The sequence below is a fragment of the Oculina patagonica genome, chromosome 9 (assembly GCF_052425735.1).
Source record: "Oculina patagonica isolate OP01 chromosome 9, crgOcupat, whole genome shotgun sequence".
NCBI lineage: Eukaryota > Metazoa > Cnidaria > Anthozoa > Scleractinia > Oculinidae > Oculina > Oculina patagonica.
The window spans coordinates 10,170,184-10,192,999 of NC_135766.1; the positions used below are offsets into that span (position 1 = coordinate 10,170,184).

The window sequence follows — 22,816 nt, forward strand, 5'->3', positions numbered from 1 at the left end:
ATTTTTTGTTATATTCTTTTCGAGTCAATTTGTCTTTTTCTGCACTGATCTTACGACTGCGAAAGTTGCTGACGGAGAAATCAGAAATAAACGATATGACTTCAAGTACTCACATCTATGAGTGCTCTGAAGCGTTAATTGGCATTTTGACAACCTTATAAGATGTGCAGTGCGCAGCATTTTTTTCTTCCAAGTTAATTAGAAGGAACTGATTGCTTGTTTTGCTGTATTATATCGTGCTTTCTTATGGATGAATTTCATGTTCAGAATCTCACGGGTAAAAGTCTTTGATCCATTGCTGACGATCAGAAGCCTCGGTCTATTCCCGTCCTACTGAGGTCTTCTGATATGCCCCCACCCCCACCCTCACCATCACTCATTCAGGCCAGGGTTCATACGAGCGATTTTTTGCTCGTTATATCTTGAATGCAAACTTGACCAGAATATATACCAGGTCACTCGACATTTACAGTTGAAAAACCCCTGGTGTAAAAGGAATTTAAGAAAGTGAAAGTTCCACAATTTTAGCGATGATGTAAAGGCATACGGTGAAGCTGTGCCAAGGGCGATCTACGTACGTGACTAATGCTTCCGTGACACCTACCCGATCTCAACTCCGATTGGTTGACACGGTCCGTTGTCAAAGAAAGCCGTGCAGCGGAACATGACTTAATCGGTTGTTTACCATATGCATTTGTTTGTAATATTGCTTTTCAACGCGGCCATTTGGCTTACCAATCGATTAGCGCCAATAAGTGAAGCTGCCGACTACCACGATCGATCCCTTCGCAATGTTCTGAAGCTAATATCATCCGTTAGATCATTGTAGTGTAGGCTCGCGGGCTGAGGGTACGTTTGATAATGTAAAATGTGAACTGATTGAACTGAAACATAATTGTACACAGCGACCATAAAAGGTTTATAAACTATACAGCTCGGATCTCTGCTTCAGCAAGATCAAAGTAAAATTACGCGGACGTGCTAGTGGTATATAAATTGTTATGTGTTTACAATCACGTGCGAAAGTGATCGACATTTTGTTGATATTATACAACCTGCGTGGTTTCACCGCAAACCTGTGTTTGGCCGTTAAAACGAAGCATAAGTCTCGATTAAGTCGGAAAAGACCAGTCACATTGTTATCTGTAAGCAAATTGCACTAATTTCCTTGGGATCCTTCACTGATCCTTGCAACCTGATTTAAATTGATTGATTATATTGTTAATGATGTCGACGTTGGTGGTTTGGGGAATCCCCAAACGTCATGCTTTTTTGACTGACAATAACAATTGTTTTTCAAATTTCCATCGCGCGCAAATTGAATACAAACTTTTCCGAGTCACGTAAATATGTCTAAAGTTGGTTTACACGGAATTTCTTCGAAAGGTGAGCCTAGTTGTAGTTGAACGGACTAGTCACAGTATAAATGCGTTTTCTTAGAATCACAATGCTATTTTAAAAGTCAGGCTCGAACTTTTTCTCAAATTTCATCTGCTTCGTTCGATCGCGTTTGTACTCTAACTTCCCAAAATTGAATCATTGTTTTTATTTTAGATAGACTCGACTCTGATCGCAGTTAGAGAGTGCTCAAACTACATCAAACCTATCCTTACTTAGACCTCTTAACGGACCATACAGGGAGGCGACAGGAATCACGAAATAATAGAGTTATTGTCTCGATTTATCATCTTTAATATTCTCAGAAAAGCGAAGTCGATGATTAGAAGTGATAGCTTGGGGCTAAAAGAACTAAACAACAAAAGTTAAATGCAAATAACATGGAAACAATCGAACAATTCGGACGGCATTTGTATCTAAGTTTCTAATTCTTCTACTAGATACCTTATGTGTTCGAAATTATCTTGAGGTATAAAGTCGCTTTTAATAGATTTGAGACAACTCGTCTGGCGTCACGCCAGACAGTTTGTCGTGCAGCAATTCACACTAGCCGTGACTATGGAAGTGCGGTTAAGGATCTCACTTGTATGACAGTGACTAATAAGTGATATCTTTTCGAAAACATTCTTCACTGAATTCGTACATTTGTCATTTGCTCATTTTGAACAAGTTGACAGATTTTCCGTTTAAAATTTTAAGTCACTTAATCGAAACGCCTTTTCTTGATTTCCCCGCCGGCGCCAAAAATTTAACCGCCGGAAAAAAAATGAGCTAAATCGCTACATAACTAATAATTATGTTTTACGGCTGAGGACGAACAAATTTTTCTCCGCCGCTTTACTGTGAAAATCATCGAGGAAATTGTATGCATCAAATTTAATACAAAAGACGATTTTACATATGGTGAAAGGCAAATAAAATCATCTCAGTATTACAGTACAGCCGTAGAGAAATATATCAGAAAGGAGCCAGAAGTGTGGTCACTTTTTAGAAATTCACATTTTTTCGTCCAGTTATTATCCAATCAAAACTGGTCAAGGACAACTTCCAGTTGACTTGTGATTGGTTTAAAAAAGTATAGAAGAAAGAGTTTAAATTAAAAGTGGTCGCACTTTTGGGCTCCCTCAGCTGAAAAGATCAAATAAATGCTCCTCACATCGAATCATACGCCTCGGTGACGCGGAAATAAGGAATGGATGCGCAGTAAAAGGGGCTCCCGCAGACGTATGGTTGTTTGCTTGTTTATGTTAATGTTTGTTTACGACCGTAACATTTTCGAAAGTGCGGAAGTCTGAAACTGACGCAAGGGACTTTTACCGTGTGAATTTTCATTTCGTTTTCTTCTCCTCGTCAGTAAACACAGATCATTTTTTTAGGTCTAACACGTAAGAACAGTACAAAAAAAAAAAAAAAAACGGTTACGAACTTTCTTTTGGTTAGGTTTAAAAGTCATTAAAAAGTCACTGAGACCGGTTGTGAGTTAAACTGGTACTGATTTCAAGATTTATGTCAAGAGTTTTTCTTTAAGGCGACGCACGCTCTATAGGGATTCTGTTCGTATCAGTCTTAGTGAAAAGGATTCCTACCTATCAGAATCGCAATTCTCAAAAGTTGTATTGGTTTAAAATGTTTTAAGATAATCCGCAGTTGTACCAAAGTTGCACTTGTCATAGCGGTATAAAATTGAATCGATCAGATGATCAGATGTTTTCAATTCTTCGCTCCGAAGTTTTATGATGTCGCACCAGGCTTTTTTTAGACTTCTTCCGGCTTCTTCCAAGGCTCACACCTGAAGAGAATCCGATTACCAATAAGAGTGTGGGCGCAACCTTGCACAACGAATTCCTGGGACGATCACCCCATCGAGCCCCTGCAGAGATAAGTGTCATCTAATTCCCACCTTGATTGATTTTTGGAACAAACTGTTATTGTAAAAAATACATTTTAAGACAACTTTCATACCTAGCAGTATCAGACATAGCTACAGTTAGTCTAACGCTGGTTTCAGCTGTGAATTTGCAAAATGACATCCAACTAGATTGCTAGTACTGTAACGTATTTTAGTAATTTCCCTGAGAAGCTGATGCAACGTTGACGATGATATTACAACTAAAAGCAATCGAAATCAGTATTTCTAATTTTAGGAGATTGGCTGCTTGAACTCATCCATGTCAGCAGATTAACCCAGGTTATTTATAATGAACTTTTGATGATAAAGCACCTTTCCGATTGAGCACAGTCAGCCACACCCAATGTAATCATGCTTCTATGAATTCAAATTATGACACACCCCGCAATCTTTCAGTGTATCTTTGCAACTTAAGCATTTCGGTTTCTGAAACATTTTTATTTTTTTGAGTTAAAAAGCAAAATCACAATTGAGTTTATTCTCCACTAGTCATTTCCTATAAAGGCTGCTTGGATGGAGGATGTTTCTAGTTCACTGATATTATGCCAGAAATGAAGTATTGTCTTAAATTTAAAGCTCTTATCTCGAAGCAGACGCTATGAAATGTTGGTGTAATTACGCCGGGGGATTTCCCGAATGTTTTTCAGTTGTTGTTACGATTTCAGTTTGTTTCGGCTTCCTAAATGCATGCGTCTCAGTATAAACTGATAAACTCAACTTTACTGGGATTGGAATTGAACCGCATGTTTGCTGCTGCTGTCCGACGGCCGATCAATTAAGGTAATCCTCAAACGTAAGCACAGTTTTCTCCTCTATTAATTTTTAAATTTCTCTTCTGGTTAATTTAGCAACTTTTTTGTCATAGTTTCTTAAAAAAAAATTGCGCGTCTTACCGTAAAACGCCGATACAAAGCCCCAGGTTATATGCATGTATATTTATTTTTTCCAAGAAGACTTTCTCGTGGGCCTTTTTTTGTCGTTTGATTGGAGTGGGGAGGGGGGGGGGGGGTATTACGAAAGGGTTGAATAAAGAAAGAAGTTTTGCGTCTCAAAACACTGGGCATATATTTGGATGAAAGTTTGCGTCTGAACAATATATTCGCACATAGACTAACCTGGCCACCTGGTAAAATTCGCGATACATGACAATGTGAAACTGAAAATAGTTCCAGTCGTCAAATGAACATCTGTTCACAATCACAAGTCTGAACATAAATAATATAAAACTAACAAATAAAAATGGGGCTTATAATTTGAAGAACATCATTTTAAAGAGCTAACTCTCTATACACCCCACCCTCTTTTTTTCAGTGGAGTTAACAGGAATTTTCTTTATGTGTGTGTGTTCGAGAGAGCGTCATTTCGGAGCGCGGGAATTTATTATCGTTATTATTGGAATTTTACTGTAATTCTATTTCTGGACGTGTATTTTTTTGACGCGTGTTTCTATTCCCTTTCCTGAAATTCACTTATAAAACAAAATTTGCGCAATGTCCACAATGCGGAGAACTATTTTAGTCGCGCTTTTTTACTTAAAAACCTCAATCATTTTATTCTCGCAGCTTTATATCGTATATCAAGTCAGCTCTTTTTCACGCGCCTGGCAAACATCCTCGGTCTTAGGGCCCTTTCGCGATCGGTTTTCCACATATAATAAGTAAATAAACCCCTTTTGGCGGCTGGTATATTGAAGGATAATACCTGAGGCTGTACGAATGACAAACAATGGCAAGTTGGCTGAGCAGCGAAGCTTTGAGGGCTACTGTGAAATATTGAGGGTATCCACTGGCCGATAAGCCAATCAAAATCCTGGAAATACATTATCCCGTTTTTCTCTCACTAGGGAGCAGCAACCCACTCCTGATCTGGCTCTCTTTGCTTTAACTTTTGGGAACTTAGGAGACTCTTTAAGACTATGCTAATCGCGTGAATCCACATGCATAGCCAACTTTTAAAGTGCTGACACACACAGAGGGGCATTTCGTAGCTACATGAAGCGGGGACAAAATTATTTAAGTCATGTACACACACAAGAATATGTACGGGGATAGGTTGCAGCGACACGCCCCTTTAAAGTATCATCACACGAGGGGATGTTTCGCTGCAACATGTCCCCGCTACATTCTCTTGTGTACGTGTGTCAGCATGCACTTTTAATCTACACGGGGTAGCCCGGACTATTTTGGCTTACCTCATGGATTTAATCATTACTGGTTAATCTCATCCTTGTCGAAACTATTTATGTTCATTCTCCTTAGTCCATTTCCCTTTCATTTCTCAAAAATTTAATTCAAACATACCGGGGTATTCCCTTGTAAAAATGACGGAGGTGCTCGTAGAAGAGAGAGAGAAGAGAGAACTCTCTCTGCTCTCTCTCTTCTACCGGTCGCTAAGTTATCTTGCAAAAATAACGCCTTAAAGGGCTCGGGGCAGCAAAAAAACATGACACAAGACTCATTGAACATTTCATCTAACTTTTATTGAATCATTTAGAGTAGATTTTATACTTTGTAGTCAATCGAAGCCCAGACAATGTTTCTCTATATGTCTTCTATACACGCCATTGATTTCAACATATAACCTTTGTCAACAATTATTAACCACGAACACATAGGGTGGTCTGCCTGTGGTTACAGACAGCAGTCAGTTTCTAAGAATGACCATTAAAAGGAAGTGTGCAAACTCTGTTACCATTATTATAACGAGCATGCACGTTCATTTTAATATGCACATCTAAGATGCGTTGTAGAATAAATTTTCAACCAAAATTTAGGCTTTGTGTATCATACTTCAGTGAGCAAGCCAGTGTTATGATTTCAACTCGGACCTTAATTGATAACTAGATAAGTTAGTTTCCGTTGATTACAAGACTTGTTTTAGCAGGGAAACTTGTTTCACATTAGGGTACGCAAATTCAAGGAATTCGGCTAATCAAGATTATAACGAGGAGCTTCTTTAGAGAGACTCTTTGTGTTATATTGTTTGTCGTCCGTACCAGAAAGAGGGACAGCGCTGGAAAGCTTCGCTTTAAGGTCATTTACTTGTGCAGTTTGGCGAATATCTATGAAATGATGTCCGTCCATACCTCGAAAGAGGGACAGCGCTGGAAAGCTTCGCGTTAAGGTCATTTTCTTGTGCAGTTCGGCGAAAATCCATGAAATGATGTCACCACCACAGCAAAGCTGACTGACGCAGACTTAGGCTAGCTGCACCCTGAAAAATATACTGAGTCGTGAATGAGAAGAAAGTTTGAAAAATCGCATACGCACAAAAGTTAACAGAAAGCCTCCAAACGTAAGATCATGGACACTTTTCTTTCATTCTCTTAAGCCAATTTTACAGTGTTTCACCGTATGTGTTTGTTGTTTTTCCTTAAAGGAAACGTGTAGTGACAGAAAGTTGTAAAGCCGGAACTGCAGTTTGCTTCTTACTCGGGCCGGTTGTATGAACCAAACGCGCGTTCTATTTCTATTGGCTTTTAATAATTCCTGGAAAATTATGCTTCCTTGCTTTCTCATCATAACGATGATTTCGATTCACTGGTTTTCGTTTACAAGCTCCCTTGTTCAAGCCGAAATGTAAAGATTTTTTATTTACACAGGACTCTTGGAAGGCAAGCATATGGAGGAGGGTTTTTGTGAATATTTCTACTTTCTTGTATAAGCTACATTTAAAAGGTAACTAAGTTACTTCCGCCTCGAGCAGACTACAGTTTCAATGTTTTGCGTAAATTAAATTTGCAGATCTGGGTCTCTATCGTATCAGCTACATTCTTTTCTAATTCGCTGAGCGTTCGAGTTATTCCGAACTTTTCAAAGCTTGTCTAAAATCAGTTTGAAGCCAGTAGTTCGAAGAAAAAGTTTTGCTAGCAATAGTTGTTACTCTTAGCTAGTTTAACATAACCAGCTTCGTTTAACGCAAGTGGGATTCGGGAGAAACGATAAGACGACCTATTTTGGAACGTCCGATTCGGTGGCATTTGACCCTTATTTTGTTTCCTTTTAGAGTTGGATCGGACAGTTCTGAATATTTTTGTAATTTCTCTATTCCAAACCCTGGATAAACTGAAGCTAACCCAATGGCTGTATACATACACACCGGGTTTGTGGTTTAAAAGTACAAAACACAAGGCAGACTAATGGCATAAATGGCTTCATGTGACTCGTTTACATTTGCATTTACTTTTACATACAATCTTTATTCAAGATGCAGAGACTGAGTTACAAAAGTATCGTTGAGATTTAAGTGTTTATTATTATTATTATTATTATTTCGCACCGTCGTACTGCCGGAAAGCGAGAAAATCAAATTGTGAAGCGGCAACTCGAGGCGACAACCAAACCGGACACTGCAAACGCTAAAAAGACCATGTACCATTAGCAGAAACACCAGGGTAACATAACCAATCTATGTAACGCGGGAGGGAAAGTTAAATGACAGCTTATTTCATAAAAAGAGGACAAAGGAATTTACTTTTCTTGTTAACAATCCATAAAGTTTGGACGCACAATTAATTTATACACCTAGGTGGAAATAATTTATGCATTTATGCCATCCTTTTAATTTCGTGACATTTTGTCATGTGATCGTCACAACCAATCAGAAGTAAGCGGGGAATCCCCTACTTAAAATTTTCAGTCCAAAGTTTTCAGTTCCGCCATTTTGCCCCGCTGTCGAGAACCCCAACGTTTTGCGAGCGTTTTTTTGCTCTTTTAAGTGCTTTCATTTGGAAAGTATTTCAAATGCATACAAGTGAACGCATTTTGTGCGACATTAACGGAGTTTTGAAGCTAAAAATACGTCTTTCATGCGATACGAACGGGCTGCGACGTGGGCAAAATTATGCAAAATGGCGGACCTTGTTGTTTTCCTTTGGCGGATAGCGATGTGAGCTTCAGGTGGCGCTATTGGTAGGTAAACTTATTGATTTTAATGAAGAAGGTTTGTACGTGAAGGAATACATTGATATATTGAGTCATTTCATAATCAGTCGGGATCAAACTTCCCATTTGCCTGAATCATCACGCAAATATGTCGAGGGCATCCGTCCCGCTCGAAGGGGGTTCCCCTCCCGTGCTGAAATTTCCCGTTTAATCAACCTCCGCTCCTGGTTTAGCTTTTAGACGTGTTTGGCTTATGATGAATACAGATCACGATTTCCTTTGTGCTGTAAAAGCACTTAAATCCAGTCTGGACAATAGATGTCTTAAGATATTTTAAAACGTAAACAGATTACTAGATTGCCTTATTCTCGGAATTGTTGCTTCGCTAAGCACTTTACGATTTTCCCTTCGCTTTCGACTTGACTTCAGAATGTTAAAACAGCACTTGCCAGTTTTGTTTGGCCGTTTGCATAGTATTTTTAATTCATCTTGTACAAACTTTAGGTGCAAGAAAATGAGTGCACCCATACTCCTGCAACTTGACTTCGTTTCTATTGTTGATATAATATTCCGTGTTGACATTTTTGACGTATCTGTCTATTCTTGTGGTTTCCTGCAATTAAATTAGCAATTTGCATTTGTGTCTTATAAAGGTCTTCCTGTTATTTGAGCTGATATTTCCCTTGTGGAAGTGTGTGACAGAAATGGCATATTGTACTTAAGTCTAGTGATTGGGAAAATCTTTCCAGTTTTCTTCTTGAATGGCTGTAACTGGACAAAAATAGCGAAGGGAACTAACTATAAACAATAAAGGTATAATTATTAAAAGGAATAGGCTTGACTGTTACACTATGATAGTCAAAATCGCATGTTCAAATGTGTAATAATCTACGAGTTCACATACATACCCCCCGAAACTATAGGTAGTCGAGAAGCTTTTCCAACAAGCTGTTATTTAATCTTAAGGAAGATCCCAAAATTACAATCAAAGTAGTTGGTTATTTCTGAGCAGAGTACATTTTTTTAGAAATATTTGGCGTACAATATCAAAATAAGTGTGAGTGGCTACTTAAGCTTGGTTGAAACTGGTGTCTCCAAAGGCAGTCACTTTTTGTTTAAGTATAAATGGAGGTCAGGTTTTGACTCAGTGACAATGCTTCTGCTTACAAGGATTGACAGCTCTTTTCGTGTATTAACAGGCACTGGGCTATATATAGCTAGTTCACATCATGTATAGTGTAACTTTGTGAATTAAGCCCATAACTAAAACAAGAAATGAGTGCTCTTGTTTCTACCTGGATCAACAGGCACTATGCTAGTTATTATTAATAGTACCTGAATATGCTACTTGCCTAAAGTGATAAAAGGATAATCACAAGTTACCATTGATGTTTCAGTTCTTTTACATTCATTAGTAACTTGACTTCTCTAATGCACTGCTTTTTCTCCCAGTACATGTACATGTACCTACATTTATATGGCTGTGGATATGTAAAGACTTCAGAAGTAAAAAGTAGACAGTAATAAAATCCTCTTGTACAGTGTAATTAAGTGTATAATGTTTTCTCTTTTTTCAGACTTGACAAGCACTTGCAAGTTTGGCACGTTAAGTCACATGTGAAGATAGAGATTTAATTTCTTGCAATGACTGACATGAAGGATGCATCAGGAACACTAGATTCCGATTCAAGAGAAAAACTTACCAGGCTACAAAAGGAAATTCAATATTTACAACAAGAAAACAAAGTTCTGCATATCCGATCCCAAGGAGTACAAGTTTTAGGTATGTATACTGGTAAGAATCATTCAAAAGTTAGGTTTTTTTGTCATTTCAAGCAGTTCAAATTTAATAGCCAGGGCAGTGATGAAAATTATAATTGTTGTGCTAAGCTTGCATAATTTATGTTGTCATTCAATTTCACCCTTGGTACAATTAATAATTTTGGTGTTTTGCTTTGTTCTAGATAGTTTACTTTATCGTAATATCGTAATAAATTTAAAACAAAGGAAAATACCAAAGTGTACCAAGGCTAAAACTGAACCATAACATGCTTCATGTACAATGTAGTTTACATATAACCCATACAATGTAATTGACACACAGGATAAAATTAATGCATTCACTGTCAAGCAACAAGCAGATTTTGCCTATCTCATTTTTCTCTGAAAGTTCCTAAATAGACAGATTTTGCTACATTGTAAATACATGATTGTATAACTTGTTAATGTCCTGTTACTTTAGAACAATATTATGCTATTATCAAATTTAAGCCTTTTTTATTTCCAGCAGTGACTTTTTAACCTTTTTTGTTATTTTTGAAGTTTGTGTAAATTTAGGGCAATACAGCAGTTTATCAAGTTAACACGTTCTTGCATGACCTAGCATTTTATAACCCAGTGAAAGATTGCAAAGAGAAATATACAAAATGTTGTGTCAGGGGTGGATCAGAGCATGTGCACTTTGAAATGACACATAAAATAAACCTTATGTTCAAAAAACAAAACAAAACAAAAGCAAACTAAAAGTACAGTACTTAGTAAACATGAGACAATGTGTAAATACCTTGTTGATTTACTAGGTTTTGATTTGTCTGCAAAATATTAATAATCAATCCTTTTTTCCCCATTAATTCTGATGTGTTTTGTTAGGAAAAGTTCTTCAAGATTCACAGGAGAGTAATGCACGACTACAACAAGAAGTTCAGCAATTAAAATCCCACTTGGCTGGAAAAGGCATTGATTCTGCTTTGACTGACCTTTCACTTTGCACTTCTATCAACGATGACAGCCAAAGCACTACCGGGGAACAAAGCAACAGATATCACTTATCCAATCTAAGGAGCATGGATAATCATGATTATGTTAATGTGACAACAGTGTCTGAGCCTCAGTCATTGTCTGCTGGTTTTCCATCACTTTTACCTGGAGATTTTCACATCAAGGTATTTTCATGTACTTGCTATGGATGGGAGTTTACTTGCAAGCCCTTGTTTTATGTTTTCATTTTTAAGAGATGATGTGTAAGTGATGACGTCATCGCTTATTGCCATCGCGTGACAGGTTTATTTATTAGTACACCTATCATGTATTTGCCTGGATCAACTGCAACCAAGACTGCTGTCCCTGGAGACTTGAGGGTAACTTGGCAATTCTTCAACGCCAATACTGTAGTTCTCTCTTTAGGCAGTAAAATAATTAATGTTAAAAGCTATGTATAATTAAAAAAAAAAAAAAAACAAAATGTGAAAAGCAAAATTATTAAGTTAACAAACAAACCTTGCCTTGATGTTCCAAGAGAACAAGATGTTGCAGATAACAATTCAATCAAGACATGTGTTTACAGATACATGTAGGTGAGCTGGTCTGTGACCTGGATGAGTTTACAGTTTTACATGTATACATGTATTACTGGTACAATGTATGTATAATTTGTTAAAATTTGTAACAACTGCGTAGCTTCTTGTACGAGATGAAATACCATAATTTTAAGTGTTACTGACGCTAATTAATCGTACCGAAACTTTTAGCGTCAATAACAATGTATGTATACTTGATTGCGGGTATACTCATTGATCCCTTGTTTTTTGAAGTCCATGAAATTGTTGTATTTTTTAAAGGAGATTCAAGCTGAGTTTCAACACATAACATGTGAGCTTAATCAGCTATTAAAAAACACACAAAAATTATGTGAGAGTGTGGAAAGGATACCTGGAAATGACACAGACACCGAGTTGCAAGGCAAGCTCACAAGGCTGTTTTCTAAACTGCACGAATATGTTAAAGAAGCACGAACAAGAGAGACTCTATCCAGTGCTTTGGTTTCTGAAGAGGAGAAGTTAAAGAGTAAACTGGTCGCAATGGAGGCAGAACAGGTTTGTTTTGACATATAATTTATAGTGACTGTGTTCTGATTTCAAACAAACCTTTAAACTTGCTGTGATCATAATCCGTACATGTCATGTTTCTAAATGACACACCTTAAAAAGTCATCAACTTTTACTTTCTTTACGCTATCAGAAGATGTCATGAAACAGAATAAAGAATATTTCTGCATTTAATTGTGTACAATGCACATGTATGCATGTAGAATATGGAATGATGTACATATTAGATACTTCTACAACAACAACAACAAAACCTACATGTATATAGGAACAATGTAGGAAATTTGAGTCAGGACTATTTTAACTGTACATGTACATTATTTTATCCAAAGTAAAAGTTACATTATGAAGTAAGGAGAATTGAATTATTTTGTTTGAACTGGAATTTTTGTATAAGCTAGCTTCTTGGTCTCAATGCACTGATACCCCTTTACAAAATGGTTAACCAAAAACTTGATTTTAACCTCTGTGACAAAAGCAGAGTATAATTATTGTACCTGTGCATTAATAAACTAATCTTTAAATTTGTTACCAAAAAAAATTCCTAGGCTTCTCATGAAAATGTGGTGCAACAGCTCAAGGACAAGATAGACAAAAGCAAGGAAGAAATTGAAGAAATTCAGGGTGAAGTGCAGTTCTTTGAAGACACTGTTCTAGTCAACAGAGATCAAAAATCTGGTGCAGCAGCCTGCAATGAACCTCTGTCAATCGGTTCACAGAGAAGTGCAAGTGGATCAACATCAGATGAGGTACTGTAATTTTTTGGTGCCTTTGTCTCTTTGACCATCATGATGATGATAATGACATGCATGCATGTACATGTATATTGTACTTGTGTCTGGCTTGACACTTTGATCAATGTACATATTAATTATTTTCATTTATTTCATTGTATTACACTGTATAATTCTTCGTGACTGATCTACACTAATACAAAGGACAACGGAAACTATAAACAGATAAATGACTTTATTGATAACAAAAATACAAAGACGGCTCTGCTAGCTAAGAAAGACTGATTCGAATAATAATATATCGTGGGCTTAAAGGCAAGCCCATGTCACGCACTGACAATGATTGACACTCGTTACTACGTATTATACAACCATTGGCCAGAGTCCAATACTTAACATAATGACTTTGGATTACAGTTAACTCTCTCTGAAATGGACATTGTCAGAATGGGCTCCAACTGTCAATATAAGAGAGGTTGTCGCCTTATAGGGAGTTAGTTACAGTAGAATGTCTGAAAGTGGCAAGCATGGGACCATCACCAGGTGTCTGCTTTAGAGAGGTGTCCATTAAGAGAGAGTTGACTGTACATTGTTTTGCATTAATTATTTGTAATTTGTTTACATTTGAAACAGTCATTCATTTTAAAGACCCCATTGTCCCGAAGTGGATCAGAAGCTTGTGAGAGCTGCAGTCAGTATCAGCGGCAGCTTGCTGAGCTTCAGAAGCAACTTTTGTTGACTAAAGCTGAAAAGGACGAGGCACTGAAACTTAAGGAAGAGGTAAATGAGCCAAAAGATGTTTTGTAATACAACTGTGTTTTGCCATTGATTAAAAAAGGGAAAAATATTTCATTCTGACTTTCTCACAAGTCATAAGACGTTTCATTGGTTCACCATCCAATTCATCACCACTCATTCAATTAAAAGTCACTCCTAAGGTGGATTTCCACTGACGCATAATTTTTAAAGTGTGTTTATGTGTAGCAGGGTAACAGACGTCAACTAAGGTACTTTGTAGAGTCGCTGTTTTTGTTATTTCATTATAATTGTGTACTTTTTTTGTAGATTCTGGATGTTAATCACAAATGGGATGCACAGTACAAGTTGCTTGTTTCTGCTTCAAACAAAGAAATCACTGATCTAAAGAACCAAGTTGAAATTTTGAAATCCACTGACAACCAGAGAAGCCCTGGAATAAAGGTGTACAAATTATTTATTAGAATACTGATAACAAAATTAATTGCATTGTTTTGTCATTAAATTATATTTTGGGTAGTTAACATTCTCAAGCCAACTGTAAAGAATAATTTAGATGATCTTCAACATGCGATCGCTAATCATTATATTTTATATTTTAGTCACTGGATGATCGCTGCAAACAATTAGAAAGTGAATTGCAACAAAAACAGCTTGAAATAAATCGCATGCAGCTGTTGATGAGGAACCAGCCAGCACTTATGGTATGTGAGATTGTTTCCTGATCCACTTAAATGAAGAATGACTATATAATTATGTATGATAAAAATGCATATAAATTATGTACATGTGTATAAGATACTCTGACGCCAACATGTTCAATGACAAACTAGCCTATCATAGATGTAGTATATGAAGCTTCAATTGACTCAGTGATGTACCTTTGAACATCATGTACACTGTATCCTTTAGTTAGTTTTTCCAGCTGATCATCTATTTTGACTCCTACCTTAAGTCCAGCTTGATTTGTTTCCTTTATCCTTTGCAGTACCAACAGCCTCCAACACCTACATCAATAGAACAACCGTCTTCCCACCTCTCCTTGCTAGGAGCAGCTGCTCCACGCCCAGGCACACCCACTCAGAGTTTACCCTCATGGCCTGGCACCACAACCTATGGGCACCAAATCCCCCCTGAGGTTATTGACCAGATTGAGGTGCTGAAACAACAGCTGAGGGTGTATGCTGATGATTTTGCAACTGAGAGAGAAGATCGTGAGCGCAATCAGTCAGAGAAGGAAAAACTGAAAGAAGAGTTGGATGCGGTGAAGGACCAGCTGGGAACACTGGAGCAGCAGGTGTGGTTTGATGTTAACATACATTTAACAAGGTGGGTTAAGAATGTTCAAAGTGACTAATAGGTATACATATATTTGTAGCCTTCTTTTTATTTGGCTGTGTCTTCGTATTGACCTAAAAGTGACTTTGGACTTTCTTAATCCCACACCTTCAAACGATTGTTGTTTGGGATGAAAAAGATGTTACATTTACAGAAATTGGTAAAAGTGGTAATAACGTATTTTGTTGCAGGTGCAACCTCAATTGTATGTCTAAAGAGCTAATCATTTTCAGCACAATAATCTAGATCTAAAGTGAGCAATCAACGAGATTTCAGGATAATGACAAAATCGTGTCATTATTTCTGGGTAATCGGTGGTCCCCAAATGGTTGTTGGTCCCCAACGACCATTTGCCAGGATGTGTTTTTGAGGTGAAATGTGTCTTTATGAAAATAGCCCTAAAAATCGCTTTATTAACAGGATATTTAAACTGTTTTCTGTGTGATTACAACAAAGCCTTTTCATGTTCCATTTTTTTTTGCATTAACGTTACCAAAAAATAATGTAGATGCAAGGCAATTTTGGAAAGAGACTACAAAATTTCTTGAAAAAGCCTCAAAACTACCTTGGAATACATTGAAAATAATAGAAATGAAAAAGTTTAACTGTGAAAAAGGTAATTTGTTTGTTTGTTGCAAACAACTCATGAACACAACTTGGATAGGGGCATACAGTACATGTATTTGTGACTTAAAGCATCTCAAGACTGCAATTGGCCTTGATAAAAAAAATGAACCGTCAGTAATCTTACAAAACGTCAGTTGAGGTTGCACCAAACCCAGGTTATAGTTCTCAAATGATCACTGATGACATTAATGCCTGTATTGTGTAGTATGATTTTACTGTGATCTGATGTACATACACATGCATATGAATTGTTTCCATAGTCGGTCAATGTTGAGTGCCACCTGATCGACAATTGTGAACTGTCAGTAGCCCGGCGTGTCCTCTTGGACCAGCCCAACTGGCTGCTGCGAACTCCCTCATCTGTAGGGTAGGTTCCACCAGTGGAACTGTGGATAGAGTACTTATACAGTACCGAGTGTAAGGAGCACAGGTGGCCAGCATGTTTCATGGTGGTTAACGCCACAATCAACGTTCTCCATAATCTCATTACCAAATGGGAGAACTGAGAGACATTGTGCTATTAACTAGATATGTGTGTTATTTAATGTCGAGAAAAACGATGTCAGTGATTTGGGCAAAATACTGTACATACATGTAGTACTGCAGGTTTTTGTTGTGCATGTACTTAGTTGAATTGAACACTGTAGTCGCAGTGTGCTTGAAATGTTGACTGAAAATTTGTCTCGTCTGCCCTTTGAGATTTGTACAGCACACACTAATGAGATTGGCCAAGCAACAACACTCATGAGCCTCACTTCAGTACACATTTGTCCTGCAACAGTTGTTAAAAAACTGTCATTCTTTTTTAGAATATTTTTGGGATTCCACATCGTGCTACAAATATGACCTTTTTTTTTGTCCTGTAGTCTGCACTAAATAAAAAGGTTAATAAAGTGTTTTTAAAGATTGAAATACATGTGGGTCAAAAAGTCTTTAGACAAAATTTGTTTCAAGACCTGGAAAAACATGTATGGTATTTTGTGCAAGTTGTAATTACATGAAAACATTGAAATTACCAGAAATATCTGTACAATATCTGTTAAACTTGGTTTCCTAAATTAAAATCAGTGGCATGCTTGTAATACTTAACATTGTTTCCTATACACACTGTACTTCTAATGTGTTGGGTTTAAATAATCCTCAGATTTTGCATGCTACTGTAAAAATAACATTAATTGTTGATACAGATGTTGGGCAGTTTCTCAAACTTAAAGATTCTGTGTTCTTCAACATGTACATGTATATGTCTACTTTTTTTTTGCTGCCACTAACCGGGGGTAATACAGTCATACTATGGTACTTATAGGCTGCAACTGGTTGTAAAGCTGTTTGTTAATGTTGTGTAAGTATGTAACTCTGTACTGTGGCTTTTCTGTAGGGTACAATATTAATGGAAACCAAGCTTAACATCTACAGAATAAATTAGCATTTTTGTTAAACTGTAGTACTTACATGTACGGTGGTGGTGTTCTTATCTTAACACAGGTCCAGATTTATGAAGAAGATTTCAAAAGAGAGAAAAGAGAGAAAGAGAGTCTACAGCAACAACTGAGGGCCAAAAATAGTGGGGTGGGTCACAAGTATCATTTATTGAGACTCCCTACACCCACTGAACTTACATTGACCTTCAATTGGCAACCAGTGAATTAAGTACCATTCGTGTACCAGGGCTCGAGACTAACTTTTTTGCTAACTAGCCTAGTGGCTAGTGACAGCTTCGAGTTTACTAGCCAAAACCAATTTTCTACTAGCCAGAACTTTCAAGCATGTTTTTATTTTTTTTATTTATTATTTTACCAAGCCACCTGCGACAAAAACCAACGACAAATTGGACAAAAGTGTTTTTTCTTCACACAAAATAGAACATCGCGCCATCTCGATTTGCAATTCATGGAAAGTCTGTCTTCCACGAAGGCAAAAACTTGCATTTTGACGGAGGGACTTTACTGTCTTCACTGGGTCTTTTCCTCGCTTTTTTGCTCCTACCCACAGCAGAATAATCTCAGGTATCCATCGGAACCGCACCTTACCTGTGTACATGAAAGCTTTTTATGAAAGCATTCACGTACGCGACCTCTCATCCTCGTTGTCCATGCAACCTTCCCCAATCACTAATTAACGTTACAACCTACATTATACTCGATTTTCCAGGCCGGCTAATAATTAGCAGAAACTGTTTTCTTTCACTTGGCGCTTTCGTCACCGGAAAGCCCCCAGAATGTTATCATTTGTTCGCTTTTCGGTAACTTAGTCCATAATCTTCGATACATGTATATATCAACAGTGTACTTGTTAGTTCTTTTCTCTCAGAGTGGATTTCAATTTGCAGTTTCTTTTCACAAAACTGCCTGAAATTCCCGCTAGCCATTTTGGCCAAAATCTACTAGCCAAAACTACACTTTTACTAGCCTTTGGCTAGTTGGCTACCATTAGTCTCGAGCCCTGAGTGTACTCAACATGAATGCCCCATACATCTGTAGATCTTATTCCCCCAATTTAAACTATACTGTAGATTATGAAACACCCCCTTTGCAAGACACAAGACTTTCATCAAGAGAAATGAAATAAGCACATGTCATGGGCAAAGAACAAGCTGAAAAGAGGTGTTACATGGAACCTATAACTTCCTACAAATTTCCCTTCCCTCCCCAACCAAGTCCCAAATCCCTTGCATCTGATGCCCACTTTATAAACATGGAGTGTTTTGAAGAGTTCATTTTATTCTTCACTTCATAGGGTGTTTATCAGTACCAAGACCCCTTGGCCCAGAGGGCGAGAGCTGTAGCTGAGCAGCAGGCCAGAGTCCAAGCTATCAAAGAGGTACATGATCGGGAGAGGGACAGGCTGCTGAGAGGACAGCAGGATCTGCAGCAGCAGGTTTATGGACAGCAGGTGTGTACTGGTTTAACTGATGTTGTGCTTTGATCACCTTTTAAATTCTCCTTGGAGTCTAAGTACATTTTCTTATTTTTTTGTTGGGAGAATTTTGATATACATGTACATGTACATTAATTTGCCTGGTGATGATCGGGTGCTTGGCTTTCTCTTCTCATTGACTGTCTGTTGAGTTATTTTGTGACACTCGCAGTAAAGAGAAAATAGAAAATGGAAGTGTTAAATAAGATGTTTTCTAAGTTGTTTTATTATAACTGTTCTCAACCTCAGCAATATTCTCGTATCCAGTCTCAATACAACCCATATGGAAGAGGTGGCTTGGACTATACAACGCCAGAGTGGCAGCGGCAAAACTATCCTTTGGTTACCAGGGTAAGAAGTGATAATAATAATTATTATCCTTTCATATGTACTTGTAGTTTTTCAGTGCAGTAATCAGTGGGAGATCTTGAAAGTTAAATACCTATTCCGTGTTCGTCTTGGGAAAGATGTCTTTATTATCTACAGCAAACTTCTCCCTAGCAGATTTACAGAAACTGTACCTTTATGTCAAGGAGAATTTAAACACTGACCTTAGATTAAATCGATGGTTCCTAACACTTTGGGGGTTAAAAGGTATGATAATTAGAATAACAGTCATCATTTATGGGGAAATTAGGGTAATGTAAAACGTTTAGACTTTGGTCCTTCAGTGGCTAATATTTTCTTGTTTCTTGTCAATGTTTAGGGTCCTGTTCCTCCTCGAGGGCCCATTGCACATCCAGCAAGCCAAAGATCAACAGTACCGTCAATGTATCATGGAGGAGAAGTCCTTCCTGACACCGTGGAAGATGTTGTGGATTCGCCGTCAGATGGGAAAGACGCTGCAGCCGCAGGTGTTAGCAATGATGATGATGATGAGAAGGTTGTGGGGCTGGAAGAATGCCCTCGCTGCCTGAGAAAGTTTGATGGAGAGGATAATGACACTATCCTCAAGCACATTGAGAGGTGCATCTCTTAAAGAAACAGAAGTGTGGCTTGTTTTAATAGTCTAGCACATTACTACTACTCACGTTACTTGTACGAGTCACGGTTAATTGTATACTGCTGGGGACTTGTCTCCTTGTTGAGTACAGCACAACAGATGACTTTTTAGTCATCTTTAATCATTATTTTGCTAATAATTTATGTTTATTAGCCTTGAAAACAAAAACTCAAATGTCAAAAATCAACAAACCTGCATTGCATGCATTTACAAATGAACATGTATTTGATTTTAATATTTTTTGTGTTGTTAACCTGATCTTCAGCATCAGAAAGATCTTTCTTAAAATATTGAAAAACTTTGCCATTGCTTAGAGAGAGTTTTAAAAGTTTACGTGTATATCTTGATTTTCTCATCGTAAGCAACGAAGTTGCTTGGGCAACTCATTCCATGCCTGATAGATCACGATTTCTTACAATTTTGTGTCTTAATTATTGCTACAGTACATTAATTGTTATTTGCTAATCGATTTACAAATGAGAACTTTTGTCACTTGTAATTTCAAGTGGCAATTACATTAGTTCAGTTTCATATTGGCTGCAATCACTAGTTGAGTAGATTATGGAATGTGACATATTTCTATTATATTTCACGAATTGAAACTTTTTTTCTTAGTGAGTAGTGTCATATGACTTCGTTTGTTTCATTTTTTGTCATGAGAAGAAATCAACGCATCAGTAAAGAACTTGGGGAACTTTTCTTTAAATTTCCTTCCCAACAACTTGAAGGCAAATTGTTACCTTCCGAGTCGATTGCAATGTCAAATTCCTAGGGTGTAAATTGTTCAGTGATGTCCTGTAGGAATTGTCATATTTCAGTTATGCCTTGAAACGCCCAGGAACATCAGCTGTGATTTGTCAACAGTGCAGTGCAATTGACAATATGTGCACGAGTAAGTGCACCTTATTCTCATGTCTAAGTGTACGTGCGAAGTGCGTTGTGCACGTGTGAAGTGCTGCTATGCACGTGCGAAGTGCTATAGTGCAAGTGCAGCATGAGGAGGGTAGAACAGCCCTGACTTCCTCTGGGTACAAGTGCTGGGCCCATTCTTACATCTCACTAAACGGAGAAACTACTGCTTTAAGGAACAGGCTTCTCTGCGAAATGTGCCTGAGCTTGCAGTGGCCAGCAGTTACTGAACCTCGCATCATTCTGCGTCCAGGGAGGGCTTGACAGTAACAACCTGGTGTGTTAACGACACTATTAACAACATGACACAACTCAGCTGGTAGTTCTTGGATTGGACTCTCCCTCTCAACATCAGCACAGGCTCTCAGCTTGTTGCCAGACCAGGCCATAACTACCAGTACTACCTGCTGAATGCTGATACTACTTGCAACATGAAATAGCAAATCGGCAGGCTCGGGCAACTCTTGCCGTCCCTTAACCTTGAAGACGGCCAAGGGCGATGACAGGAAGTTCCTGTTATCATGGTTGTCTTAGCAGTGATTAGATTACGGGTCTAACCACTTTTAACATCGGTGGTTCTGACCAACTTTAAACATTGGCAGTTGCGGTTTGCTTTCGCCCCTTGAGGATAAAAAAAGTCGGTAAAACCTCGACGTTTCCGCTGGAGCTGGCTTACTGCCATTTTTATTGCACTGCATTGCCACTCCTGATGATGATTTAGCGTCAGCTACCATTACTGAATTAACAAGAAATGTCTCCTTTTAGAATACCATCTGACTCAAATACACAAGATCAAACAAAAAACGTGAAATCATAATTTGTATAGAATTTTAAAATGTACAAAGTAGCATAGAGAAAAAAAGGAGAAAATTGAAAAAAAATGGAAAACGAGGAAAAATAAAAACTTAAAAAAAAATAAAAGATAAAAAAAGCAAAGAAAAAAAGCCTAAAACTAAAAAAAAATTAAGAAAAGAAACGAGATAAAGTAGAAAAAAAGTAGTCAAAGAAGTAGTTTCCATACTATATCCTAACATGTAAGTGGTATGCGATAAATCATTTCAATAACAATTCACACAGGCACAGTTGCGTTGCTAAAATGCAGCGTAGTGTTTATTACTCTGGAAATAAATATCCATGAAAACAGGAATGATAATTGCTTGAGTAAAAGGGGATCGACAATACTCAACAGTAACTTTTGTAAGGGCTACAGCTGTAGGTCAGCTTTACGTTCTTAATAGTGTTAATGCGTGGAAGCATTCTTGTCACATCTCTGGTGGGTCCAAGTGGCCCACACAGCAATGTGCTTTTTTGAGTTACCTCTTCCCTTCTCTCCCTTTCCTGGAGAAAGTTAACTCACGGGATTGGTGGCGTTAATTTAAGACGAATTAGAGTTTACTATTTAAATTTATCTAGCACGTGTGAATCTTTGAAGAGAAACGTCTAGTGTGATTATTGCTTTATATGGTTATGCAATGAGAGTTTTAATTGTTTTGTCAAAGCATCTGCAGGCATTGAAGAACGGAAAGGTGTTGGTTGTGTTTTCATTTACCTTCTAAGGGGTTAAAATGTTCTTGTTTATGCACTGGGTTCGACGGAATCAAAAGTGCGTTAGTTTGTATATTAAATTTACATATCATAACATTTTATTTTTTCACTTTTAAACTGTTATCTACAATGTATTTGTTAAGCTAGTATCGCGAGTGATTACGTTGTCTTTATAAGACATTCAGAGTTCCGGGAAAAAAAATCACCGAATCATAATTCATTACTTTCGGTATTTGCGTTATAGAGGTACCTGGGTACTTATAATCTTACCTTATTACACGCTTATAAGCAAATAATAGTGCGTAATTTTTCCCCTTTAAGGAAGACCACTTTTAAGTTAGAGAGTGGGAGAGGCCATTGCAGGTTCGAGGTAAATGGTTCCTCTCGCTTCTCTCTTCCCCCAACAAACAAGCACACATTTAATTCTGAGTGGTCGTCTTTCAAGGGTTAAAAAGATATTAAATGTAATATAGTTGCTTTATCGCTAGGCTAATTTTGCTTTATGTGAGGTATCTACTGTTAAGGCCAAGTCTCCTTATTCTTTGCGGGTATGTAACGAAACGACTTCGGTACCTCGGTTGCAGTCCGTTACGTGACTCGTGTGACGGCATGTTAGTGATGCGTCGTGTAAACGAAGCTTAGAAAGGAGACTTAGTCAGTAACGAAGTTTTTATTATATTGTAATCGAAAAAAGTCTGACGTTGTTGTTTTGCCAGTCTGAGAAAAAATAATAAAAGTTTCTCATCATGCAATCTGTGACATGTTGGTTAATCTCAAAAGTGAACTCTTCCCCTATTAAGCAACATCCTGCACTAGTAATGCAATACTAGGAATGCTGTAGAACATCTTTTTATGGTGCGGGGAGGAAGGTATGCGTACGTGTGTGTGTGTGTGTGGGGGGGGGGGGGGGGGGG

At 37.7% G+C, this 22,816-nt stretch overlaps 1 protein-coding gene across 2 annotated transcripts; it reads left to right on the plus strand.

The window, feature by feature from the left end:
* The first annotated feature begins 7,971 nt into the window (after nt 1-7,971).
* LOC144665683 (uncharacterized) lies at nt 7,972-20,123 on the plus strand. Of its 2 annotated transcripts, none has more exons than XM_078526971.1 (13): nt 7,972-8,217; nt 9,768-9,973; nt 10,840-11,132; nt 11,808-12,062; nt 12,623-12,823; nt 13,442-13,588; nt 13,874-14,008; nt 14,167-14,268; nt 14,553-14,861; nt 17,015-17,098; nt 18,266-18,421; nt 18,713-18,796; nt 19,152-20,123. In XM_078526971.1, exons 2-13 carry the CDS (start codon nt 9,835-9,837, stop codon nt 19,422-19,424), a joined length of 2,178 nt encoding a protein of 725 aa, XP_078383097.1. In that variant the 5' UTR covers nt 7,972-8,217; nt 9,768-9,834; the 3' UTR covers nt 19,425-20,123. The 2 variants fall into 2 exon arrangements, with proteins under 2 accessions (XP_078383097.1, XP_078383096.1); XM_078526970.1 differs by having other exon boundaries at nt 7,973-8,217; nt 18,695-18,796.
* The last annotated feature ends 2,693 nt before the right edge of the window (nt 20,124-22,816 follow it).